Here is a 27,989-nt window from a genome sequence, read left to right on the forward strand (position 1 = left end):
GAAGGGAAAGTACACTAAATATTAGCTTAACTCAGCCCTCACTGTACGATAACATACTACTGCATGTTATTATGGTTAAAGGCCAAGACTAAGTTAGCTCTCAAACCTAAAATTTGTCTCACAGCTAAAATTATAATAATCTCTCAGACTGTTCTTTCTACTTTTACAGGTTTTTCTGTGGCTGTTGGATATCTTGGGTAAAGTCATATATTATTTATTGAATAGGATTTAAAAACAAACAAATATGAAGCAATTTTGTCATGAGGAATTTAAATAAATAATGCAATAAAATAAATAAGCTAAAAATCGTGTTAAAAATAACATTATATGCAAGATGGAATTTTCCTGAGCTAAACAAAAGATAAGCAAAATCTGGATTTGGGTCAAGTTTTGCTTTGTCAATAGGGACAGGATTTCAACCACTGTATCTCTTCGATATTTAACCTGAAAGCATATCTTTTTGTTTTAAGCATTCAAGGACCAAATCCAGTTAAAAGTGTTCCGTAGTGAATACAAGATTCATGAGTAGCGTGGAGGATCAATAGGGATCTGTTGTTCCCCCTCCTTTCAGCGTGAAAGCAAAGAGCACACACTGAAGCCAGCAGGTGTATGATTGTGTGCACTATGGTTGATTTATTTTTCATTGACTACTAAGTCAGCTACTGACTTTTGTATGACGAACGGGTTTTTGATGTATTTTAGTGAAACTCTTGAAGTTAGTAATCTCGTAATCCAGTCTGGATCTAGATTACAGACTGGTCAGTTGTTCCCCTGGTCTAAGTTTTAACGTGTTCCACAGGTCTTCTCTCTCATTTATAGATCACGGCCCTATTCCACACCTGAGATGAAAACAAACAAATTCACTTCTAAAACGCGTTGAAAAGTGCTTGCGGAAGATGATCGGACGCAGCAACAGGCATTTTCTAAAGCGCTTACAGGCAGCAGCCAAAGACTTGCTCTGTTAGTTTCCCTGGAAATCAAGCGAGATCTGAACGCTGATGGGGTGCTAGATCCCGCGGAAAACACCAAGGAATCACTGGCCCCCCGGGGTGCAGGCGGATCGTGAGGCGCGGATCGTGAGGCGCGGCGGGGCGGGGCGGGCGGGGCGCTGTGCGCGGCGCTGACGGGGCGGTGCCGCTGCCGCACCTGCCGCCGGCGCGACCTGCGGAGCTGCACGGCCCGGCCGGCCATGGCCGCGCTCCTCGGCCCTGGTAAGTGCGGGGGGCAGGAGGGCACCCAAGCCCCACCCGGACCCGCGCTTCCCCACAGCTCCTCTCCGCGGGTGCCCCTTTCGTGTCCATCGTCTCTCGTGCTCTCAGAGAGCTGTCGCGGTTCGCAGCGGCTCGGGCAGGGTCCGGCAGCACGGCCCCTGCAGCAGGGGTGCGGTAAGGCAGGCAGGGCGGTGGGAGACCCGCAGGTGGGACTGTCCGAGTAAACAGCCACTTGTTTGCCGACTGGAGAGCGCTGGGTGCTGGCAGTGCTACACGGGGGGGCTGCTGACACTGCCTTTGGGTTGGAGTGGAGGAACAGGGAAAATCAACAAAGCTGGGACAAAGAAGGATTTGGTAGAAGAGAATACGATGAGACAAGTATCTTTTTATTTCTGGCGCTTTGTTTTGGTTTATTTATTTATTTCTGTTGTTCTCCCTATTCTGAAAAGTCCACTATTGTAAACTTTTATTCCACTGTCAAAAATATTTTTAGGTAGTTCTTCCCGAGCTCTTGTCAGAGTAAAATTGGCCTTTATTACTTTTTAACTGTATTTGAAGTATATTCGGCTATAGTTTGCCATTCTCCTTTGGAGCTAGCTATCTTGCTGGTCTTGCCATTGGATAGGAACAACAGCTTTGTTTGATATTATTCATGTTTGATATTATTACCCACCAGAGAATAATTCTGCAGTCTTATGATTACAGAATTGGGAAATGTAATTCCTCCATTCCTCAGTTCCCAATCTGCAAAATGCAGGTGCTAAAATGTTCTTTTTTTTCTGCCCTTCTCACTTTAGATACGAAAGTCTAAAGAACATGGAATTTTACACCTGCCCAGTGAATCAATAGACACTTGCATAAAAGTACAGACATCTGTAGAAATTTAAATGTGTCTTCTTGTCAAAATAGGTCTCTGTAAAAGTTTTAGCTACTAAGATGCCCTGAACTCTTTTAAGGAGAAAACAGTATTCCAAACTCTAGAGTAAATAACCAAAGTGAATGACTAAAGTAATAACTGTAAATCTAAGCAATTGTATAAGGTATAGTGCACTGGATTCTAAAATCATATAGGACAGTGTTTCAGGTATACTTCTGGCAGTGTACTCCTCTGTACTAAGGAAGCTCATGACACATCCGTAATATGTCATTAGACCTAGAGAAGCCCTTTCTTAGACTGAATTGCCTTCAATCATAGATTATGCTACTGAGCTCTTTATTTTGCAAAAGCATATTCTTGTTTTTGTGGGCACAGTTTGCAGGTGGGTTTGAAATAAGCAACAGTCTGAAATAATCCTTAAAAAGGAGCAGATGCTGCTAGTTGGCTGCTCAGTCAGTCCTACTTTGACTATCCATTTTCAGCCACTGCTCCTCAAAAGCTGTTGGAACAGGAGGGAGACAGCACAGAGTCTTTGTGCTGTGAATCCTGATCAGATGTGTAAATCTTGTGTTATGTCAGTACCTCCAAAATAGGCAAATCGTCATCCAGCCAAGTACCTTTTCTTAATAAGTTCCTGGGTTTGTAATTTTGTATTGTCTTATACAGAGAGAGAGAGAGTAATTTTCACCTGTTAAGTATTTGACTACTTTTTTTCTTCTGTTGCCTGAATAAATAGTAATTTCACAATCAGACCTTTCGGAGGCAGTCGCAGAACTAAAATATTGTCTTAATGAGCCAAAATTCTTCCTATGGATGGGCCAGCTGCCCGTTCCTCAATGTCAAGAAGCAGGAGCTGTTTCTATCAATCGGTTTTCAAGGTTGACATACAAACACAGCCTAAAAGAGTGTTTCAGTCTGGAAGTCTCTGCAATCATCACCAGTCATGCATAGATCTGAGAACTGGCAGGAATATTCACAACTGAGGAAGGATTAGCACCGGCTATAATAAGCACATATGGCCTCTTCTTTGGCTTGTAGGCACACTAGATGCTGTTGCACCTGCCAATTATAAAGTATTAAATGTTGCTCTATATTTATCGACATGCATCCAGAAAGTGTTCCCTCCAGGAGCACTATTATATCGGTAAACATCATTTCCAGAAGGGATGTCATCACCTCTAAACAGTAGTGGTTCTTTAAGATTATTTTGATGAATATTTGATACATAATTTCTTACTCTAAAATGTATCAGTGGAAAAATTTAATTTCTACTGGTAGGGTCTGGACAAGTCTTGAAGGAATATTTCATGCCTTTTGCACGTGATGTTTAAGGAATTAAACAATGCTGCAAACTACTCAAATTCCATATGAATTCACCTAAACACGAGGGGGGGAAAAAAGGATGCTTTGTCTGGGAGATGCTGTGTCTTTCAACTAAGGAAAACACCCGCATCAGGTGTTCAGCAGCTAGTTTGATAAAGCCTGAAATCAGTGTCTGAAACTTAATTTTGTAGAAATTAAAGACACATGGTTACAAATGAGAAGCTGGGTTACCATGGGAATGTTGATGAAACCACAGGTGATTTTCCTTTTCTTAGCAAGGCAATTTAATTTTCTACTGATAGTCACAGGTGGTACTGCTTTAAAATTTTTTACCTGGGAACCTCCATATCAGTCTTCAGTTTCATAACTTTTTTATGCAATTAACAGGCTCAGTGCCCTCAGGGAAGCAGATAAAGACATAAATTGATGGGGAGGTGCTTTCAAGAAATAATGAATCTGTGAAGTAAAAACAAAGAGAGTGAAGAGTACTCTATTATAAAATTGCATTTATAATATAGCAGTTGTGTACCTGTCAAATCTCTTTCGTGTAGTTTTTTCATAGGAATTCCAGTATAGTCTAGCTTGGTGAAATTTCATGCAAATAAAATGCTGTTTCCTCTGAATTTTATACTGTCTGTCTTTCTGTAATTTATTATGGATCCCAGAACTGTAGTAATTTCTATATGTCTCTACACTGATGCCATACATAGCTATGGTTGATGTTATAATACTGGGGTATAACAATGCAAAATATTCCACACTGCAACTTTGAAATTTTAAATTTAATTTTCCAGTTGCAAAACTGAGGGAAAGATTTGTTCTGTTAAAAAGTAACTTGACAGAAAACTTGAATCTATAGATAAATTACATTACATTGTATATTTATAATCTATAAAAAGGAAAAAAGTGTGAAGGAAAAAGGTCAGTACAATATCTGCTGTATTAACTATATAACACTTTATTCTGTTTTTATAGTTTTGTTCGTGTATTTCACATGTATATCTACTGTCCAGACTACTGACTGTCTGCATTTGAGGGAGCAATGTATAAATGCTGCAAATGGATGTGAGAGTGTCTGGAATGTTGTTGAAGATGCCTGCAATATTTCAGGTAATTCATTATGGTGTATGCATCTTTATTTTGAGTTGTTGTATGGTTACATATTCATAGTTTATCACAGCATTGCTGTGGTAACTGAATGAATCAATGAGATTTCAAAGAGAAAATTGTGAACACAACTTTCGACATCTTTGACAATGGCCCCTGCTATTTTAATAAGTCATATTGTCTCTTCAATAAAGCAATAAATGAAATTTTTGCGCTATGAACAAAGTCAGAGTCTGAACTAAGTCAAGGAGTCTGAATTCAGCAGAAATTATGCTCTTATGGGATCCAGATAAACAAAACCGGTATGCAGTTGGAAAGAAGTTCCAACTTTGTTTTACGTAATTTGGAAGAGTTGATCTGATACCTTCCTGGAGGTGTTCAAGGCCAGGGTAGATGGGGCTTTGAGTAACCTGGTCTAGTGGCAGGTGTCCCTGCCCTTGGCAGGTAGGTTGGAACAAGATAATCTTTAAGGTCCCTTCCAACCTAAACTGCTCTGTGATTCTGTAATCTCACACAATACCCAGAACAATGTAGTAGTTAGAATAATTCTTAAATATTGCACTGGAATAAGAAACAAATCAAATAAAGAAAGCCTCAAAGGAAGTTGTGTTTTTAGGGAGGCAGACTGTAATTCTTCAGTGAATAGTACCTACATGTCACAATAATTCACTTGCAGGAAGTGATAGTATGAGAAAGTGCAGGTTACAACTCAGCTAAGCCTCCTTGAATTGTTGAACAGATTCTCACATAAATGAGGGCAGAAAATCAGTCTCTTTCTCTTTTTATTGCACTTCCAATATCTGATGCTTTATTTCCAAATTAATTATGTTTCAAGTAGGGAAAGACCAGGTATTATAAATTTGACCTGAAACTCATCCTTATCTCTGTGGTTGTTCAAATGAAAATGTTCATTTCTCCACAGACCTGTAATCTTCTTGAACAATTCTTGGCTATCATTTACCACCTCTCTCTTCCTTTAAATCCCTCCAAGACCTTGCTGTTAAATGTTGAGTGTTCATCTTCCAGGTGCTGGGAATATGGAAGTTAGCAGAAGAGTCACACTATAGTCTGATAGCTAGTAGTGATACCTTTATTGACTGATACATGTCAAGGGCCTTGATACGCTGCTACGTGAGCACTAGCAAATTATAGGGGCCAGGGACTCTTTTCTGACTGAATTCAGCTGTCATGGGCAGCATGTAGAGGTATCTGTATCTGCATGGAAACCTCCCTTCTGCTTACAATGACATTATTTGAACAGAACCAGCTATGTCCTGATGCCATAGTCTGTTGTGAGCCTCAGCTGCAGCTGAATTGACATTGTGAATGCCCCTCTGTCTGTCTTGATGTCAGAACTTTTGATTTGTGAAGGAAGACAGGCAGCAGAAGTTGCTTGGCTTCATGGTCAATAAGCCATTGCTACAACATTCACCTGCAGTGTAATCTACCTGGATGAACGCCTCTGTCTGTCTGATTTGTTGCATAGATTTGATGTCCCAAATGTCCCAAATCGCAAGGCAATATTTAAAATAATTAAAACAGAAAATTCTCTGAGAGGTCCTTCTTAGTGTGTCTTTTTCCAAATACTTATCTGCTTTGCACGGAATGTCTGAATACTTTTAAGAATAGATGGAGTAAATGAAAAATACATGATAACATAACAGTTATAACAGTCCCCAAGGAAAATCAGTTTCAGCCCATGTTCTATTGAGCTTTTAAATATTTCATGTGAAATGAAGTAGTTTCAAAAGATACGACTACTATTTGCAAAAAAGAAAAAAAAGTATTGGAATATGCAGTACTTTCAGGCTCAAGTGACCTAAAGATGATTTCTCTAGAACCAGACCTCTCCCCTAAATCACAACAAGTTGAATTTGCTTCTCTCACGTCATTGACAAAGTCATTAGCACCAAGACTACTTGACATAAAGATCAGAATTTGTGCTGTAGCCTATTAATGATTATACCCTGCAACCAGATGAAATGGACCAGCATGATTACTTACGTGATCTCCCCTTTGGATGTTCTGCGTTGTCCCATAATATAACGTTTATCTTACTTATCATCCTACATAATTATTCATTGATTTTAAAGGTATTTGTAACTCAGCCAGAGAAACCGTACAGAAATAAATTCTTCTTGTGATTGCTTGTTTGGTTTTGCATCTGTATGCTTCCTTAGGATAATAGCTTTTGGCAAGAACTCTCCAGCATTGCAGAGCACTCAGCTATTGTGTTGGGTGTAGGACAAATTATACTAAATGTGCTTATTAGTTGCCATGATCCCAGAGCATGTAAATCCAGTCAGACAGCCAATGGTACCTCTTAGAGAGCTCACGGAAAGAGAGAAATCTACCAGCAGCATTATTAGTAAGAGTAACATTATACTGTCTGTCATGTGCAAGTGTAAAAACTTCATGGATGAACTACAGGAATGGAAAAGGCCCTTCAGTTCTGAGCACAGATATATGAAGGTAATAGCCAATGGGGCAAATATTTGTTTTGTTAGTTTTCTTTATGCAAAACCTAACTACAAATAATAATTACACTCCTACTCTGTGATATGAGTTCAATAATTAGACTGTGGTCTCACCAGTGCTAGAGGGGAAAACCAAGGACTTTCCTCTGTAGTTTTCAAATGCAATTCCCACTGAGACGACTGAAGAGCTGACTGTGCAATAACAGAGATTATTACTCTGGAAGTGTCAGTTTCTACTCTGTCATGTTTCTGTGTGTGGTCCTGTGTGCATGAATTATGTACCAATAAATAAATCTAATTATGGATAACAGCTGCCAAACATTAGGTTAAGTGGGCTTTTATTTTGAGGGGGGGAAATGCCTTGGAAGCATATGTGTAAGATAAAATATATTACCTAGAACTAATCACTGTTAAAGCAGCAATAATTGAAAACCAGCAATAAAATATTTTCTGCTGTTCATCACAGCTGAATCATTAGAGTGTACAAACAGACCAGTACTGATAATAGGTTATTTCTACACACTTGTCAAGAAGTCAGGCAAGGGAACCCCATAAATCTGATGTGCTTCCTGATTCTGTCTATGCCATCTGTATGTTCATAGCCCTAACAACCTTCCTCTCATCTCTGGTTGTCAGCTGCTGTGACTCAGCCCTGTGCCTGACTTCTTACCATGACATGTTAGTGTCATGAACACAGGTGAGCTGAGTGAGGCTAGGGTGCTGTATAAGATATGCTGGGTTTTATGGGCTTTATTCTTCTGCCTCTATTCACGTCCACCCTTGAAGTGTCCTCAAGATATTAAAGAAGACAGTCATAAATCTTGTGAATAAGCTAATTTTACCCATGCCCCTCCTGATCTTTGTTTCTCTTTTTCTACCCATGACATTTGTTCTCCTGAAATTTTCTATTATCCCTTACTCACTTGATAAAACATGGAGGAGAATATCTACCCACCTTCTTGAGCCTCCATAGTTCCCATGTCACCATATTATTTCCACCCTAGTTTCTTGGTCAGGGAGTATTCTGTGTCCATGACCTTCAGTAAATCTTCTCATGCTCTACTTCTGAAAATGCAGGCGGCAAGTTAAAGATGAGGCTGGAGAGATACAGGCAAGCCCAGGCACCATCACCTCCTACTTTGCTTATACAAGGGTTTAAGTGGGAACAGGGGCTGGGAGCTGCAGCTCTTGCTGGCCTGTGACATTCCCCTGTATGTGCATATTTTGATACACCTCAAACCCTCCTTAGCAACAGCAACTGGAGAAAGGGCAGTGCAGACACTAAAAAAGGGGTGGCAGGATGTGGATGTGCCTTCTGGAATAGCTGATTCTCGTTCCTTCAGGCACAGGCAAAATGCAGTTTCCTCTTGCAGAACTTTGCCTAGACTGCTTTCCACTGCTGTTTGTGACAACAATATATAAATGATGTTAAAACTAATCACATTAGAGCTTGCCCATGGTGGTGGTGACACATGGCTTCTCACTTTGCAGTTTTACTGGAGTGCACAGTCTCTGCTGCTCCAGGCTAGAGGGGAAGCAGCAAGGCAGGAAGCCAGACAGCAATGTTCAAAGGGCAGAGAAAATAGCCGATGTGCTTGGTAGATTAAAACTGATCCTTGTGCTGCCCTGTGATCTGCTTGGATCTCATGAGCCACATATTCCTTATCTGACATACTGTGAGATACTATCTATGAGGTGAAGAGAGCAAATGTGCTGCTTTGGGGACTTGCCCACCTGTTTTGACAAGGCACATCATGGCTTTAACAAAATAAAACTATCTTAAATGATATTAAACTGCTTCTTACGTAACTTTCTTAAGTAACATGTGACTTTCTTAATGAATTGTAAATAATAAAATACTTTGATAAACTTTTAGCTCATAATGTGGAGGGTTCATTGATTTACCTTTAATATACAAGCTAGTACATGCTCTTTACTTATATTACGCATACAAGGAAAATATGACCTGACAGCCTGTGTGAGTGTCTTTGTCATTGAGTCCAAGTGCACACACAAGCAATGGACTTAAAACTGGACTGGCAACCTAGGGCTTCTGCATATTTTTTTATGTTAACTTCTCTCTTATTTTTATTTTAAAAAACCCTAAAAATCAGAATATTCGTGGACTAATTTAAATTTATTATCAATCTCAGGCAGTGAAGTGGTTTTGTAGAGTAGCTGTCCAAGGGTATATCCAAATGGCATTTGTAGGCTCGTGCAATCCTGACATGAGTGAGAGAATCTGAGTTAGTGCTGACATCTCCTCATCCTGGGGTTAGCATCACGATTATCACAGGTCTGCCATCTCTTTCCTCTCCCTCACACTCTCTTATGTGGCAGTGCCTTAGCCTGCCCTGTGAATTCCTGTCCTTAGTTCTGGATGTGCCCCTGCACTCCTTTGCACCTTTTCAATTTGATCTCTGTGCCTCATCTACTTAGAATAAAAGGTGTGAGTTAAAGGTTTTATGTACTTTGTAAATGAGAACAGATATTCTGGCAATGGGTCAGATCAAATAAAAGAAGGTAATATTGTACTCACAACTTTATTATATTACTCTGAATATTATTTAAACTTTGTAAATTACGACAGGTTTTCAAACAAAATTAAGTGCAAGTCATGTTCTGTTGGCAAAGCATATTATTTTTGTGCTTCAATTGAATTGTTTTATGTAAACATATCCCTTAAGCGCTCATAAACATTAACAACATTATAATTTTAATGGTGAGTTCTAGGTAATAAGTGCAAGGCAGAAGACACTGTTGGATGTAATAGAATCATCCAGGTCCTGGCTGATGAATACCCAGAATTTAAAAACTGTGTCTGCACTACAGACAATATCTGTAGCATCACGACTTTGCTTGGGAAACAGTGCAGCATTAATAAAGGTAACTAAACATAAAGTTTTAATTACAAAGACCAAACCAAGAAATTTTGTAACCCCCATTTTAACTGGATTCAAGTTTCTTTACATTTTTCTCAAATCTGAGAATCCCCCTGCCGAATTAGTTTTGTCTTTTCTATGGTATTCACATTCCATATGAAAGAAATTCTGTATCTGCTTTAAAATAATAATAAAAAAAAACAATAAAATGCATGTGATAAATTCAGATAGTTTCTAAGGCTCTTGCTCAATCCACTGGAAAGCAAGAGTGAAAACATAATGTGTTTAGAGGTTATGTACTCTGGGTTTAGGTTATGTATAGAAAGACACATCCAGCCACCTTATGAATAGGAGTGTGACAGAATGGGTATGCACTGTGGTGCACTTGTGTCACACTGCCTTGTACGAGCACCTTCACTACATCTGGGAGAGGTTACTGGATGTAAGAAACATAGTTACCACCTTCATAAAGCTGTACATAGTATGTAAAATGCATATTTTAAAATTTCTGTTGTAATCAATGGGCCCAGCTCCTCTCAATTTATTTTTTATTATTCTGAGAACTCTTATCCCTTCAGAAAGCCTATCTCTGTGATTGAGAATTACTCAGTGCACGAAGAAATTGCAGTTTGTGATCCGATGTCTCCTGGCATAATGATTAGCAAAGCTGACACGAGAGCTAAAATCAGCCAGTGAATGAGAGTCTGGAAAGTGAGCTCCAGAGTTGATTCCTGGCACTGATCATTCACTCCACGCTGGCATCAAACAGCATACATCAAATAGTAGTAGAATATATGGCTTTATTGTGGAGAAAATAATATCCTGATCTGTTTCTCCTTTCCCCAAACAAGAAGGATGGGTGTCTAAAACTTGACATTGATCTCGCTGGAGCAGTGGCTTTTGCTTCTAGCAAAATGAAGTAATTTTATATTTCTTTGCTGATTGAGATGACATTTCTCACTAGTATAGAAAAAAAGTTCATATGGAGTTACACTAGTGTTGAGTTTACCTACAAACGATAGCATATAGTGTTGGTAGGTACTTTCATGAGTAATTCTCCCTGTCTAACTTAAATTACTATTTCAGGTGATGAATGAACCGTCTGCTGGCATTGTGATTTTCGCTTTACAAATTATGCACTGGATTAAGATGATAATCCATGATATATCCAATCAGTAGGTGGTTAAAATGATGTGAAATATATCCCTTTATATGCAGTAATTTTAGTGACGATTTCTTTTAATACTGTTTGGCAACTGAATTGTTAAAGGGGACTGTACTATACAGCTAACAGCACACATGAGTAAGCTTCATTAGTCTGCAAGACTCTGAAATTATTATATGTTTAAATACAGCTCAGAATGAAACTAGGGCTGTTTCATTCATTGTATTGCATTAAGACAGTTTTGTTTTGTGCTGATCTGTGATGATGCTTCATCTTCCATTTGATTTATAGCTCTGTTTGTACCTATTTGAACAGAATATTTGGAATCTTTCTCAGGTTCAGACACTGAACTGAGTTTTAGGCAGCACAGAAACCCCAAAGACAAAAGGCTCTCAGAAGAATTGGAGAGCGATTGCCGTGTTGCAAAACAACGCTGTCGAGAGGACCCTTCGTGCTTTGCCCTGTACAGGAGCTTCCAGAGAGCGTGCCAGGCAGATGCAGCCAAATGCAGGTTTCCAATGATCAACCAGGAATGTTTGTCAGCATGGAAAGAACTGATGAAAACAGTGCTGGGACGGTGCAAGTGCTCAGAGCCACTTCAGATGAGATGCATTAAAATATGGAAGGGAATATTTAACAACCCTTGTGTACAATACTTTCAAGAGAGCCAACCTTCAGCACCCAGTGGACATGATGACGACAGTGATGATGACAACTATAATGCTGATGTTGATGATGAGAAAAATCTGGTCACTGACACAGGTTAGTGTTATTCCAGCAGTCTGAATGCTTTCATACATAACCGTAGTGTCCACAGTCTGTGAAAAAGGTTTTCTTAATCCTTTATAGTTTAACACTGAAAGTGAGTTCATTTTGAAAGACCTATTTATAAATGAACTCACAATATGATAGAAAAATGATAGCCTGGGTGCAAATACTACTGTCCTTCAACATGTTAATTTGATACAACCTGACCCAAATCACTCCATTTTAGGTTTTCTGTATGACTAGAAACACTATAAGACCATTAACAGTAATTTTCTAATAGCAAAAATTGTCTACGTGCCTTGACTTTAGGTCATGACAAGCAGCTGGTTCAATTTGAAAACTAGTCCTCTGATGAAGACTTTAAAGCCTCTGGCTTTTATTTATTCACAAGAAATCTGACTTTATAATGCACTGAGAAGCTCTGAAAAACTCTTCTTGAGTTCACAGGTTCTGTAATTACATAAAGAATGTTATCAGCAGCCTTTGATAAGCTGTGCTTTGATCTCAAAACTTATGAATATATGTAATAGAGGGTTTAGAATTTGTTAATGGGTCCTACTTGGTGAAGCTAATTTGTTTTATTCTTGTTCATTTTTACTACTGGCACTATGCAAGCAAGACAGCCAATACTTTAAAGTTAAAAAGCTAAACTGAGACATGATTTATCATTTATGCCTGTGTCTGTATCTTTTTCTTCTAGACAATCTTAGTATGGAAACAAAAGTACAATGGGGTTTATCTTCTCTCTCGAAACAGGGTAAGTCTGAATTTACTTATGAATCGTAATAAATCATTTTAGTTCTGTTTTCAGGTAGTGTACAATGTACTTTTAGATTAAAACTAATACTTTCGATTCAGATGAATGAGCAGGGAGTCAACAGATCCAACATAGGTAGATAAGAACTCAAAAATGCCAGGTAATAATCGTGATCCTTAAATTTACAGAGGAAAATCTCATCCCATAAACATTTTAGGGACAGAATTTTTAATATATTTTTGTAACGTTTACAGCCCAGTCTAGAAATACCTAAACTAATTTTGAAAGCAGAGAAATGCTGTTTATATTCTCTTCTACATTACTTACAACATAGCCTAGCATAACAATGGAGATTTCAGCAGTTTCAGGAGGGTTCCTTATGAGGGCCAAGCAGTGGAAGAGAGAAGTACAAAAATTACACAACAGGCTTAAAAGAAGCATTGCTGGAAGAGCTGGATCAGAATTTTTGGGAGTTAGACTTGTTCTTACTGGGAATGTTGCAGACAGGATGACTACCAGTCGTCACTTGAGAAAAATTTTCTTCTGATTTTATTTTTAAACTGTTATTCTTTTTAGTGTACACAACAAATAGAACCTGTTTGGATGTGAACAGGGAGTGCGTTGAAGATGAAGTATGTAACAAACAGTTGTCCCTGTACCTTAAAGTTTGCTCAGTAAATAAGAAGTGCAACATGGAAGAATGTCAAGCAGCCATAAGGTTCTTCTATCAAAACATGCCTTTCGAAGTTGCTCAAATGATGATATTTTGTGATTGTGTCCAGCACGATGAATCCTGCCACAGAGCCAAAGAACTTCTCCATGGCAAGCCCTGTGCAGTTACTGCAGTTCCAGCCCCATCGTGCCTGAACGTAATCCATATGTGTGAAGAGAATGAATCGTGCAGGTTAGTAGTAGAAATATTTTGCACAGGAAGGTGCTTTTGAGTAATGATTTGGCCAAATTGTTTTTATATATTTAAATGCTATATATATCATCTATAACAAAATTATTTTCTGCACTGAATCTGCTGTGTTTGACATCTTCACAGATGTTTGCATCAATTGTGGTAATTCCAGAAGTAATTTCACAAGTTAACTGAAAAGATTAATTTTCAGAAAGGTCTACAATCTGACGTGGGCTTTTCTTCTGCCTCTGTGTCATGACACATAACACCATTTCTGCTGGACAAACAGTACTGTTGCGTATTTTCATTATCACTTTCTCCAGATAACACCTGCCCATCTGCACCTTTGCTCTCTAGCAGTTTGCCCAAGTGGTGCAGCAGACCAGATAAAGATTATTTGGTTAATTACCTTTCCAAGTGCAGAGTCTGACCCTTTGTACCCAACAGCCATACAACCAACTTGGCCTGTTCAGAAAACTTTTGTCTTACGCCCTTGCTCTCAAGCATACTGATTCTTGCAAAAAGCTGGCCTGAAACATGCACAGAACATCAGACTTAGGAAGAATAATGCCCTTTCATGATTTATGTTTAAAAAACATGCAGTAGGATTAGCCCATGTTTGTAGTTCTACTTAATTGCCACCATTTCTGGATGGTCAGTTGGCCCACTTTGATTTTCAGCTTTGTTACCAGTTGCCTTGTGAATTAGACCTGAATTTTAGCTCAAAGCTGTGCTCAAATTAACCTTCAGTCAACATACCCGGAGGCCAAAAGATGATTTTGGTTTTGTGCAGATTATTTAGGTTGACGTCAGTGGGAATTGCCTCTTTTTATGTCAAAAGAATTGGGCTACAAATGTATGTCTGTACCTGTGTAAACATGTAATATCATAATTGAGAATTTCTGAAGTCCCCATTATTTTGGGAACATTAATTCCTGGCACTGACAATAAGTGCATATGATTAGCAAAATTAGTCTATGAATTATGGCTAGGCACATCTGTAAATCAGGAGATGAATAAAAATAATTCCTTTGAACAGAGGTGGAATCTGCTTTGAAAACTTAGCTTGTGTAATGACAATATTTACAGAGGTTTCCTAACCAGTATTGTAACCGTTTATGCTTTTCCATGTGACTTGCTTATAGCCACTACACAATATCAACAGCAAATTAATAACCTAATTTTATGATTAGGGAAAAATATTTTAATATCTTAATGTACAATATACAAGAGTTTACCTTTATCATCTCCTAACAAATAATATAAGTGCTAAATTTGTTTCTAATTAATATCTACAGATAATTAATAATAGATGTTTTCTATTGTCATATACAGTACATTAAAGGCCAGTTTTATTCCATCCTAAGAGCCAATAAACTGGAGATTATTGATCTGGGGAACAAGTTATTTCTTCATGTAATTTATCTTGGCTATCAATTAATCTTTAAGTTCAGTTGAATTACTTTACACTTTCCTGAGCCTTGGAAATGTTGTATTTTGTTAGCATTCAGGGGGACAAGGGGTAGACATAGAATGTAGATTATTTAATGTAAAATAAATTGAGTGTTCATTCTTCCTTCACACTGCCCAACAAACTGATCCACTAGAACAGCACCTGGTGTGCTTTCATTGTGATGACTGGTCTAATTCCCCTATCAGCACTTTTTCTCTGAGTATCAGAGACTGTTGGAATTCACACTGTGTTTTGCTGGGGAAATATCCACAGGTGCTGATTAGAAGAGCAGTTGCTTTTTCTCAGAATCAGAGCAGAATTTAGACCAGCTATCACTGAATATTGGAATTTTTTAAGGCTTAAGTGGTAACTTGGAAATACACTCTCTTTTAGTGGTGATCCTTAAATGTCTTTTCTTGAAATCACAATTTTTAGAGTGTCATTGTATACTTCTTCTTTTTTTTTTTTTTTTCACCAGGAAAAAATACACAACTTTTCAGTCGAAGTGTTGGAGACATGTGACAAAGAAATGCTACGATGATGAAGCTTGTCTTGAAACTTTAATCAAGGATGACATGCCCTGTTCTGCAAATGCTGATTGCAAAGCAGCCTACATTAGCAAGTGGGGCACGATGCTGCACATGGAGTGTACCTGCCAGAATCTGCCTCCCGTGGAGCAGTCTTTGTGCAAGCTCTTCCATCACATGCTTCACAGCAAATCCTGCTTCAGTGAGTTACGTGAGTAACACATAAAACCTCTAAGAATGATTATTTTTTAAAGTATTAAGACGCTTGCTTTCACCAAATCTTTACTATACTTTGCTACCACTGATTTCATCGAGATTTATAGTTGCAGCTTTTTTTTAAAAGAAGTCAAAAACCTTCCTGTCATTGGCCTAATGTTGTACTTTGGTACACCGTTTTTTACAAATAATATGAGGTACTATGTTGTTTTTCTTTCTTTTCTTCTTGGAGTCTAAATATTAGTCTACCTTATACTTATTTAGCAATTAACTTCATTCCACAGAAAATACTTAACTTTTTTAAATATGACTTTATATAGGAATGGAGGCTTTACGATTTGGTCTTCAGTAAAAACACTGGGCTTAACTCAGATGAAATGTATACACTTTCTCAGAACCAGTATTACCTTTTATGTGCTAAATAAATCAACTACTTATTTTTGGTAAATATAAAGGTCCTTGACAAGTTTTTAGTTAGGAGAGAATTGCTAATGCAATAAATGGCAATATGGGTACAAATATTAATGTTTTAGTCTGAACCAGGAGTGTACCTTTAAAGGAAAGCTCCTTTTTGTCCCCACTTATAGTGTCATGGGTCACATCATGGTGTGGTTCTACATCGCAAGGTGGTTTCCTTGGATTCCTGCAGCCTAAAACTGAACCTGAAGGTTCATCTGCCACCTTTGCAATGCTCCATCATCCAGATGTTTGGTCCACTGACCAGATCAAAGATCAGAATATCCTGCTCTCAAATCTCTGATCTATTACACTAGCTATTTTGCTATGTTTATATATTATACACTAGCTATTTTTGCTATAAATCCTCTTAGGATATATTACTTGCTAGTGCATCATACCTTTTACCAGTCATCTTCTACATGTAATTATATATATTCTCAAACTGTCTTGGGAGAGGTAACTGTATCTAAAGATTACAGTGAAAAGCAATGGCTCTTTCATAGTTCTGTCTGATGGACTTTCTTTTGAAAACATATATTAATTGTGTGCATTCATTTCATTGAAGGAATTAGCTGCTTTTTTAATTCTAGTGACCAAAATGTTACCACTGATAAGAGTGTAATTTTCTTTCCTGTCACTCCAAGTCTACCCAGAAATAAAGTTGCTGAAACACTGCTCTTAATTTAGTTGATCATTACTCAAACTCAGACTCTGAGAAAATATTAAAAATCATGTAACAACTCCCATGGAAAAGCAGGGGACACACTTAGATTTGAGAATACTGGCAGTGGTTTTGCTTTTGAATGCTATTTATTTGTTTTCTTCACAGCTGAATTCAATGGTCCAAATGAGTGAAGACATTGTTGTGTTAGTTATTTCTTTACTTAAAAAAATGAAAATATGATCCTCATGTCAGAATAATCAAATAATTGCTCATAATTTGCCATTCCCTGAAGCAGCCTCAGGATAAAATGATTTGGGTTTTTTTGTGATTGAAACTTCCCTAACCTAATTGAGATTGAAGAACAGAAGCTTACGTGCTCATGTGGTGTAACAATTTCCTGGTAGTTAAACAAAACTAGTTTAGGGGAAACAGGACCTTTGGCTGAGTAAAGGATCAGTACCTACTCTACATTTGCAGGTTATTGTGAATCTTGCTGCTTTTCTTTTCTAGATGCCTAGTTGTAATGCAGCTGAACTGATGATGGTGATGACTATGGGTTTTATTATAAGGCACATATTTAATGCCTTTATCTGAAGGCAGCTCAGAGACATGGAGTGACTACTCTGTTGCAGAGCCCACCCATCCCCTTCTGCTAACTCATTCATCTGGCCTGAGGGTGAACTTTGGATGACTTTCACTCTTACAGTGGCAGTGATTTTTAACACTGATGTCTTTCTGAACAGGCAAATACCCAGGGCTAGGAAAAGGAATCTTTGCCTATAGAACTGGTGTGAACAGACCCACAAGTGGTGTTTACACCATCTCATCTTCCTACTCTTGCATGGCACTGCCTTTGCTATGAGCAGATGCTCTCGGGGCTGTGCTTACAGGATTATATTTGCTGCAGACTCAATAAAAGGCAAGAATTGTGACTGGCTGCTATATGAGGCAGAAGCACAGTGTGGATCAGTGCCAATGTAGGATTGGTGTCACAGAATAAACAAAAATGTCAGTGAGAGAAAGCAAAAATTGAAGCTTCCAGAATATTTTAACTCTGGGTTGTACATTTGGATCTAACAGAAAAAAAAATTAATTGCATGGATCTGTTTCTATTTGGACAATGTTCCAGGCTGAAAATGAGCCTCTCTTATATTGTTTTCCTTCCTAAAGGGAAAAAAAAAATTCTCAGTTTAGAGTTCATGTGAGTGACCATGCAGAGTCTTGTATGATTTAGCCTCCTGCTATAAACTGTTCTACTTAGGTAAACCCTCTACTTTTCAGTTCAACAGAAGATGCATATTTTCAGATATATTCATGAAATTACGAGAATAGGCCTTTGTGAAAAAATGTATTGATGTCTGTCAACTCAGTTGGAGAATAAACTCTGCATTTTGGAAGTTACTTCTAAGTACAACCCATTTCTCATCATTTTATATTGGTTTGATGGGCCCAATTCTTCTGGTGGGCCTATTTTTAAAATAGATTATGTGAAAGAGAACTTGATCTATTTTGTGGCAGAGAATATTTTCAAAGTGTGCTTGTCCCCCATAAGACAAACTACGTGGGAGGTTTAACTGAGATGGGAAAGGAAAAGCTGTTACGCACTCATTCAACTTGTTCATCGAGTATCAGTAAACAGTATTTTTTAAAACTCCCTTTACAAATGCTGTGATGATTATCAAAATATCAAACTCCAATATTTTGAATGGGTAATTTCTTTCCAATATTCAGGTCAAATTTCCGTTCAGAAGAATGATTTTGGCTGGGTAAATACAGAAATGCCAGAGGAAAAACCTTCAGGAGCACAGCTCCATTCTTCTGCAATTAATGGTGAGTTTGGACAAGTCACTTCATGATTTCCATAGAGGTACTCTTGAAATATCCCTCATGTGGGAGAGAAAAGACTAAAGGTTGGGTCCCTTGGGTGAGTTCAGGCAAGTGAGCTCGACCTCTTCCTCCCCCGTTCAACCTGGATGGCTCTCTACTTGTTTGGCTTAGCTTATGTAACCACAAAATAAAGGTAATGAGACTGAACCAATTTCTCTGATAAGTGGTTTTGAAAAAGATGTCTCACAATCACTAGATTATAATTGGGGAAAATTAAGTTATTAAACCTCCCAGAGCCTGACCCTCTGTACAGTCATTAGAGAGCAGTAGTGATAATGTGTAATTACTACAAATTATTAGCTTTGATGTCACACCTACTTCTATCTCTCTTGACTTTTTGTGGTAGTTACAACAACAAAATTAAGAACGCACAGTAAGTGGTCTGAAAAGGGGCTTGTGTTACCCTCCATCAGTCTTTACCTCCTCATACTTAAGAAGGACACACAATTGCGGATCACGATATCCCATGGGCTGAAGAACTGTATCTGCTTTTATTTCAGTGCATTTACAGTAAGCAGTTAAGCAACGTAAAGTTAAAGGATACTGAATTAATATATAAATTTTCTCATTGTTGAAATAATATTATTTTATATTTTCTTTTGAGGGACTCAGTTACAGAGTGAGAACACTAGAGAGCTTAATGCACAAATACTAACTTAATGAGAATGACCTGTTATACCTTGTGGAGGACAGATTACAATAATCCAGACACTAATAAAAATTGGTTTCCAGAATTGTTCATACAGAACACTTTTAACAGTGAATAAAATAATTCACTCTCTGCACGTAGTACAAAATGAAGGGACTTCTGTCCTCTCCATCCTTCAACTCTTGCTGAAGTTAGCAACCTGGGAAGTATAATAATAGATTAAGGGAATGGGATTCCTGAGACCTGTATATTATAATAATAATAATGAATAATTAAGCATTTGGCTGTAGTGTTAGCATTAAAACTACTTAAGAATCATGCATGTCATCCAAGTGCTCTGTGTAGCCAGAGAAGAAAGTCAGGGACCCTCAAAAGAAGATTAATCCAAGATTTTCGGACTGCATTTTCTGCAAGTATTGACTTTGTTTTGCCAAGTACAGAGGGAGCCTGAATCTCTTGCTGGAACGAGACTCTAGTGATTAAATAATGCAGGTCATAATACAAGAAATCCTGCTCTAAGTGAGAAAATGCAAAATGCAAGTTATTTTACCCCTTTGACTAGTTCTAACTGCAGACCCTTTCAGTGGGTAAAATGTATTATGCCTTTCCCTCAGAGATTCAGATAAATATTTGCAAAAAGCAACCTGTACCCAGTTAATTCTGTTCCCACTGAAGTCTGAATACTTTCCAAAAACCTTTCCTTGAAGTCTTAACAGAACTTTGGATGGCCTTAGAAAAATAAAAAGAACGCTGACCAGCCTAAATTATACAATAAAATATTCCTTCTATTGGAGCTGTCATGTACTAGATGAGAACTCTCTAAGCCATAAAAGTCTCATAGGAAGCCAGGCAAGGAGAGTAGTTTGGTTCAGGATATCTACCTGATGATGAAAGCCACATTGCAAATTGTTTCGTAAATCCCACAGCCAAAACTCCAACCCAGCATCCTGGATTCATATGCTAGTAAATGTGCATTACTCAGCCTGCAAAGGGAATTATCATCTTCACAAAATATTTATCTTTAATAAAATCAAATCCCAAGAAGAATCTCAGGGTGCAGAGGCAAAACAGTTCAGTTGTCAAATATGGCCTTTTGTGTGTGTGAAGGCTTTTGAAGATACTTGCTTCTTGGCTATTTTCTGCTTGGAAAGCAGGAGATGCAATCTGCTGATGTCAGTACAATAAAATAGAAGAAACCTTTACTTAATTTGTCATTGAAAGATGCAAGAAACCCTTTCACCAGTTGAAATGCATGACCATCTACAGATGACAATGCTCAGAAGAAATTAAGTATTTCTTCAGCTTTTTCTTCATTTTATTGCTCAAAAAAATAGCTTACTGTTCAAAAAAACAGTAAGATTTCTCCATTCTACTCAGCAGCATTGAGAATCATCCCATTGGATAAGACTGCTTTAATAAAAGAAGTCTTTCATAATAAACAGTAAATTTAAACATGCATGCATATTTCCAAATATATTTACAAATTGATAGAACCACGGAAGTTGAAAAAATATTATTACATCTTTTGGTGCAAAAAAATGATACCAGGATTGTGTAAAAATCTTGACTGGATTTAAACACATTCCCATTCTCAAGGGGGAACAGGTCAACACAGTCATCTGTGGGCTGATACAACTCTTAACAAGATGTGATATGGGCAGTCATGACCATATAAAAGTTAAGGAGACTTTTGCTGAAAGCTTAGATGGGGCCAGAATTTTATGTCATTTTGGAAACAACATCCAAAAACCATTTTTGGAAAATAAAAGTGATGAAATCTCTCTAAAGATGTTGGTATTGCCTACCTAATTATGCATTTTCAGCCTGGTTTTGACTTTATCCCGTGCAAATTATCTTCATGGTTTTACAGATCCACATAATTTAAAAGATTTTCAAAGTAAAGTGTGTGAAGATAAGCATTTACATTCATCGGCACAGAGCTTTGGAGCTAAGTGAGGGGTTTCTTTTATGGAAGAGAAAGCAAGAAATACAGAACATTTATCCTGTTCTTGTGAGATGCAGTAAAATTGGGCTTGACCCAAGGCTATTGAAATTAATCTCATTTTGTCATAAATTGTAGTGTTATCATATATTTTCTGCTGAGGAGTTGTGCTGTGCTGAGTATCTAGATAAACAAGTAATTGGCGCAGTTTATCTATAATTATACCAGCTGCTCTGGGAACTGAGATTAGTTCAGCTCCAGTGACTTCAATTTGTAAGGTATGAAACATTGTCCATCTGACTGTTTTATAAATGTAGAAGAACGCCTGTGACAAGCTGTGGGTAGCCAAGAAACCTCTGAGCACAAGCTGGCATTAATCTGTTCGATGACTATGCCCTGTGTATGCAGAAGCAGGTAGATTTACAGTGGAGTGCAATCCCACTGACTGTTGCAGCTGTTGACCCACAGTTACCCTCTGCCAAGCCTCGTGACTGGAAATGCCCGTGTGTCTGTGTGGGCAGCTCCAGCTGGTGCTCCAGTGGTACCTACAGCCCCAGCCGTCGTGTCCCTGAGGACATCACGCCAGACATGGAGGCCCTGCTATCGACCTGCCATGAGGTGACAAGGCCCACGAGTTTCTCATGACTACGGGCCACCTCCACGGCACACAGCAGTGACCCCAGCACCTCACAGCCCCATGGAAATGCCAGCTATCCACTTGTGTCTCTATACATACCGGTAGTTTAACCACAAAGAATATATAAAATGCAGAATTAGCTTTTCAGCCACAAGATTTTGCCTCACGAGTTTCCTTACTTCTCTGCAGCGCTGAGAAAATATATGGTTTCTAGCATGACCTCATCACTAACATCCTTCTTTTGTTCCCAGCAGAACTTTATCACCGTCTCTTTTACCAGCAATTCACCAAAAACACAGCACTTTTTAAGATTTTGACCAAAAAAATAGAAACATTTTATTTCATTTGATCACTTAAGAGTGTTTTTTTAATCAAAATGAAACACCTTTTACAAATGTTTTAAGAAAAATATCACAATGTTTTAGTGAAAATTTATTAGCCCATTTTTATCGACCTATGACTGTTATTCCTAAAAACTTGTAAGGTAAAATAATTTTCCTAGCATTGTGGTAAGTGATGTACTTTAAAAAATTCTTTTTGCCTAAAATATGTGTGAAAATCACTTCCACTTCAAAAAAAGTAGGAAACTGTTACTCCTGCAACTGCTCTTGCACTTGTAAAAAGTTTTAAAAAATGACTGTGTGTACAATTAAGATTCAGAAACTGAAAAAAAATGCCTACAAATTACTCTTTTGCAAAAACTCATTATCTTAAAGCAATGTTGTAACTTGAGAGGTGGGTTAAACTGCTGATCTGGTTTTTAATATGTTTTTAGCAATCCTGCTCTGAGACAAAGAGGGACCTCACACCTCTTTCTTCAAAAATTTACTGTAATAAATATCTTTCAGTAGGTTGCTGGATTAAATGGTATGTTCATTCTGTGCATCTTGTGATGGTTCAATCATTGCTTTAATTTTTCTTGTATTGGAAAACTTCAGTTTGGGATAGTTTTTCGAGAAAAAGTGAGTGCCACCGTACCATATAAGCCAGGCAAATCCAACCCCCTTTTCAACTCCTTGCTTGCCCTGCTGCAGAATAAATATTCAGTCTCTCTTCCTGGAGCTGCTCCAGCATCCAGACAGCCTGTAGCACTGCATGCTACATCTGCTGCATTTATGCAGTGTATACAGAAATGTCTCATTAAGGGTTTGTGTGTGTGCATATGCACAAACAACACACAAGACATATAATAACTGATAACTTACTCAGAGACCGGAATTTGGCCTTCTCACAGCCCAGATAAGTGGCCCAGTGATGAGGCCGGGAATCCGTTTCTTCTTCAGTGAATGTTTCACCAGCTATGTAAGGTGGAGCAGCTTGGGAACAGCTGAGGCTCTCTACGTTTGAGTTTCTATGTAAATGAAACTTATTTGATTGTATAAACATGACAGTGCAACAGGAAAGTCACAGAAGGGTCTTGTGGTTTATGTTTGCAGCTCTGCATTTATGCTCTCTTGTCATCTAACCTCCACACCTCTCCATTCCATGACCAGGGCTTACTTTACACTCTCAACTGAAACATTTCCTCAGATATTTGATCAAGGCTGATGGATTCATTCCTTCAGGAAAAATAACTTTCTCCTCATTTGGAAAACAAAAGTTGAAACAGCTCCCAGTTTTTCAACAGCTGGAATTTTTAGCACATAAGCCACCTAAGTGACTTTTTGGTGAGAAGCCTAAGAGAAAGAGGAAACTCCATGGGAATGGGGCCCACAAACACAGTTTAAATCTAAATCCCATTTTACATTAATTTGATTCTAGATCAAGTATTGCTGCACACTGTAATTACTGTAATATGTGAAAAAGGAAAAGAAGGCTTGAAGGTAAGTAGGAGCCAGGTCTGCTCTGATACACAGAAAAAATTAACATTTTAAAATGAATAGGGAGAATACTCCAAAACACAAATCAGAGTAACAAGCTGTTCCCCTGGAGTAGAGTAAAAGGTAGTGCTACACGTACGAAGTGCTATTGGAGCTGGTATTTACTAAAAGAAGTTTGAAAATTGCTTTGTACCAACTGGCAAAGGAAGAGTTATTCCTATTGTTGACATACCACTCAGGTGTTTCCCCTCCTTTTAATTAATTATGTCAAAATTGATAGCTATTTTAGCTTACATATGTATGCATTCCAGTTCAGATCTCAAATCTGATTCTTATTACTGAGAAAGTAAACACTTCATGTCTGTTTTGTGTTTCTTACTTATAGGTGAAACAGTCTACATTATTGCCTACTCCTCCTGCATAGCTCTCATACTAGGAATAGTCCTGTTGACTCTCCTCAACATCAGGTAATTTGATAGGGATATTAATCACGGGTTCTAGGAAATTGGAAAAGCAGAAAATAAAATGTTTTGAGGTGGACACTGCGTTTATCTTTAAAAACAGTCCAGCGTGTCTGAGTGATGGAAAGAACTGACATTGCGGGTGTCAGCAGGGAAGAGTGAAATATGATGCATATCTACAATGCCCTCCATTCATGCAGAGATCCCGGGCTTTAGGAGGTTTCATTTCCTGTCCCATGGTAGGGGAAGGTGAAATCTGAATTCAAAAATTCCGTGAGGCTACCTTCCTAGCCCCATAGCAGGCAGCAGTAATGCAAAAAGGAAATGAGAATATTCAGCATTATAACATATTTAGAAACCAAACCATGAATGCTGGTATTGTAGTTAATATTCTTGCCAAATGCCATTTTTGCTGATAGGATTCTGTGAAGAACACCCATCATCCCCACCATCCTCCCCTCCCACCCCCCGCCCCATATGAGAAACTGCCCACACACCAATGCTTGGTAAGAAAACAGAAATGTGCATTCACTTAGTTAAATGAATATGGCCTTCTCTTAAATGATACATTTTCTTGAACAAAATTAAATGGCCAGATTTCAAGAATTACACTGTCAGATGATAGGTAACAGAACATGATGTAGCAGGAGCTATATATAGTGGAAGGGATACTGAGTCAAATTTCATTATTCAATTCAGAGGCAGATCAAAGGAATCATGTAGAAAAATGCAAAAAGCAAATCAAGAATATATGGGAACAGAGGCCTTCTCTTTAGGTTTGCAGTTACGGGAATATCAGCATATAAATAAAACAGATTTAAAGAATACAGAGGATGGAAGAAAGAACAGTGCATTAATAACAATGCAGTGAATTATTTTTTAGCACAGTGTTCATCATAAGAAGAGGGGAATTTTGCCACTGATTTCAATTAAACCAAAGTTCAAACCAAAAGCTGTACAGTTTATGGTTGAAGACATGCACATTCTTTGTTTTCAGAGCCTGCAGAACAAAATATGAGTCAAGAAGTCTCTTGCCAGACCATTCTTCTGAAACATTTATGGCCCATTATAAAAATCACAGATGAACTACTCTGTTGCTTATGCTTTTTAAGACTATTCTTGAAAGCCAGCCTGTACAGATGTGATAATAAAATATATATTAGAAAAACTACTATAAATTGCAGAATTTTGTAGTTAAGAATACTAAATATTTTTATATTTATTAGTTCATACAAAACCTTTCACAAGCTAAAAAAAAGGTAGAAGTGTGCTCTCTCTCTCTCTTACTTGCGTAGATCTGTCCCTGAGCTGCACATAGCCTATATTTTTAGATGAACATGGCAGCGGTATAAATGCTGTATCAGCAGTGGCAGTCTTTGAAGCCCACCCTTCTGATCTCAGCTCATCTGGAAGAAAGAAAAAAAAAAATCAACTCAAAAACATTTGAGAGAACTGATAAAGAGCACATATGTGATAGGTTTGTACAATAAGCTCCCAGATACCAAGTTCCTGATGTATTTGTAAGGCAGCAGGTAGGCTGCCTGTAATTCAGTGGTGGAGCACTTGTGGGATAGGAGAAGATCAGGATTACAACCCCTTTCAGATCTGAAATAACTATCTGAACTACTACTTTGACCCCAAAATGTTGTTGGAACTGGTTTTAATTTCTGCTCCAATATGCTTCTAAAAGAAATGAGTGCGGTTTGCCACGTTGAATACAGTAAGTTTAGAAAGCATTTTGTGGTCTGAATGCCCAGTGGAGAGAGCCACTTGCTTGTGGCTGAAGTGCCTGCTTCTGAAGAGAGAAGCTGTGATCCATCTCATTATCTGTGTTTCCTGTTCATTGCCTCTAGGAAAGACCCGAAGTGCCTTATTCTCCCCTTGCACTGTACTGGGAGTCATGGTCCCTAACACACCATTCTGGATTCCACTTCCTGGCTTTGAGCTCTGGACTTCTCCCTGTAGCTGAGTTGTTTGGCTAGATTTAAGCTTATGTTTATTACCAATTAGCGGTCTTTGTCAAATCTTGGTAACAGTCTGGTTCTGGTGAGCACAGGATAATCAACTGGCATTTCTCATTCAGCTGTTACCAATGAGTAGCACATGTATTGTCTGTTAAAATAGCATCTGATTAATTCTATTTTGAATGTGATTAATTTTAATTTTGTTTGAATTATCACTAAATGTAACTCAGCTCCAGTTTTAACTATGACAAATGACTGATGTAGGGCTAGAAATTTATTTGGTCAGAAAAGCAGGGACCTCTACTCTTCAGTGCGACTTTTGCTTCTTACTTTGTTAGCTTGTGAAATGATTAGTGTGAGAGCAAAATCTTAAGTGTGCAGTTCTGTTGGGGAGAGGTTTAGAAATTTTTACCAATTATTAAAATATGCATTTTCCCTGTCTTTATGATCTGCGAAAACAAAAAAAAAAAACTTGTTCTTGTTTTGCAGTCAAATATTTTGTCATTACTAAGTCAGCATTTGGACAAAAATACAGAAACAGAAAAATGAAGTTACTTTGTTAATTAAAAAGATCTCCTTTAGCAGTCCAGCAATTTGCAGCACTTAGCTTAGTATTTTAAAGTGGTATATTCTTATTCTCCATCTGAAAAGTAAAGTAGAAAAAGTTCAAACTTAAAATACTGTTGAGAGTATGTTCTCATCAGTGTTGGGTAAAAACATTATGTGGGAAATGTACTTATGACATGAACCTTGTGCTGGTTTTTGGTCTGACTTCAAAAAACAATGACACAATGCTAAAGCCTCCACATCACAAAATCTGAAGAGAGCCATTTAAATACAGATTTAACTAAACTTTAGTCAAGAACAAAAAAAAATCTCCTTCTTAGAAGCTTTCTGTTTTCTAATTATCTTATATTTAGACACTAGAATTACAACTCATATATGGGCAAAATTCACACTGTAACGTAAAATGTATTTAAAACTGAGGATAAGTATGTGAGTTACTCTGAAAGACAGCAAGATATTTAGTGGCTATTGTGTTGCTTCTGTGATTTTACAGGCTCTCTTCAATGCTTAATGGAAAAAGTACATTTCCTCCATTATGCATGTAAAAAGTATTTTTTTGATTTATATTTCCTAGTGATACTGCATTCTGACAATTGTATCTAGGTGTTATTAAATAAAGGAATTTCTGCTGGGATGATCTGTATTCAGGTGATCATGATTAGACTGCTTCATGAACAGTTTTGTGATCACAGAATCATAGAATTGTTTAGTTTGGAAAAGGCCTTTAGGATCTTTGAATCCAATCATGATGAAAAACCAGTATTTTTGTAAGAGCTTCATCATTAAAAATGTTTCCCCTGAAATATGACATCTTCCCAGATGAGGAAGATTAAGTCTCATTGATGACTTGAGATTCCCAGGACACAAGGTTTTTTTGGGTAAGGATGTGGCATTTATCTCCTTTCTGTTGGAGCTAGGACTTTGCAAAGTGAAGAAATGAAGACTGATTGAGCTAGAGAGAGAGAGCGTAATTTTTTGCCTTACAGCACTGTCATTTGAAGGGGGGAATACTGGAATTGTATTTTCTTTGAGATTGTTTACGCATTTTATCTGAAGATTGTTTCAAATTAATTGTGTAGAGTTTTTGAGTTAAGTACACAGGAATAGCTATTTTTATTAAAGCTACAAGGCTGTAAAGTCCAAATCTCCACTTTTCCTGTCTTGCCACAGTGAGTCTTGAATTCTTCAAAAGGAAGATTTTTCCTTAGCCATTCTCACCTGTTTGTGTGGTGCGAGAATGAGCTGCTTGGACAGACAGACAGACGTGAGCTC

General features: G+C 37.9%; 2 protein-coding genes across 4 annotated transcripts in view; one reads left to right on the forward strand and one right to left on the reverse strand.

The window, feature by feature from the left end:
* The first annotated feature begins 1,160 nt into the window (after positions 1–1,160).
* GFRAL (GDNF family receptor alpha like) lies at positions 1,161–27,400 on the forward strand. 3 transcript variants are annotated; one of them, XM_027898313.1, is made up of 9 exons: positions 1,161–1,211; positions 4,387–4,521; positions 11,358–11,804; positions 12,511–12,567; positions 13,144–13,471; positions 15,403–15,662; positions 18,522–18,620; positions 24,111–24,192; positions 26,040–27,400. In XM_027898313.1, exons 1-9 carry the CDS (start codon positions 1,190–1,192, stop codon positions 26,095–26,097), a joined length of 1,488 nt encoding a protein of 495 aa, XP_027754114.1. In that variant the 5' UTR covers positions 1,161–1,189; the 3' UTR covers positions 26,098–27,400. The 3 variants fall into 3 exon arrangements, with proteins under 3 accessions (XP_027754114.1, XP_027754115.1, XP_027754113.1); XM_027898314.1 differs by lacking the exon at positions 26,040–27,400 and adding an exon at positions 25,518–25,611; XM_027898312.1 differs by lacking the exon at positions 26,040–27,400 and adding an exon at positions 25,184–25,310.
* HMGCLL1 (3-hydroxymethyl-3-methylglutaryl-CoA lyase like 1) overlaps positions 25,373–27,989 on the reverse strand; it is a 79,555-nt gene continuing 76,938 nt past the window's right edge. The window contains exon 9 of the mRNA XM_027898316.1: positions 25,373–25,592. Within this exon, the coding sequence (XP_027754117.1) occupies positions 25,584–25,592 (9 nt within the window). The 3' untranslated portion in view covers positions 25,373–25,583. The remainder of the gene's footprint in view (positions 25,593–27,989) is intronic.

The sequence above is a fragment of the Empidonax traillii genome, unplaced genomic scaffold (genome assembly GCF_003031625.1).
Source record: "Empidonax traillii isolate 1590-97213 ecotype Southwest subspecies unplaced genomic scaffold, ASM303162v1 scaffold591:size1139884, whole genome shotgun sequence".
NCBI classification, from domain to species: Eukaryota; Metazoa; Chordata; class Aves; order Passeriformes; family Tyrannidae; genus Empidonax; species Empidonax traillii.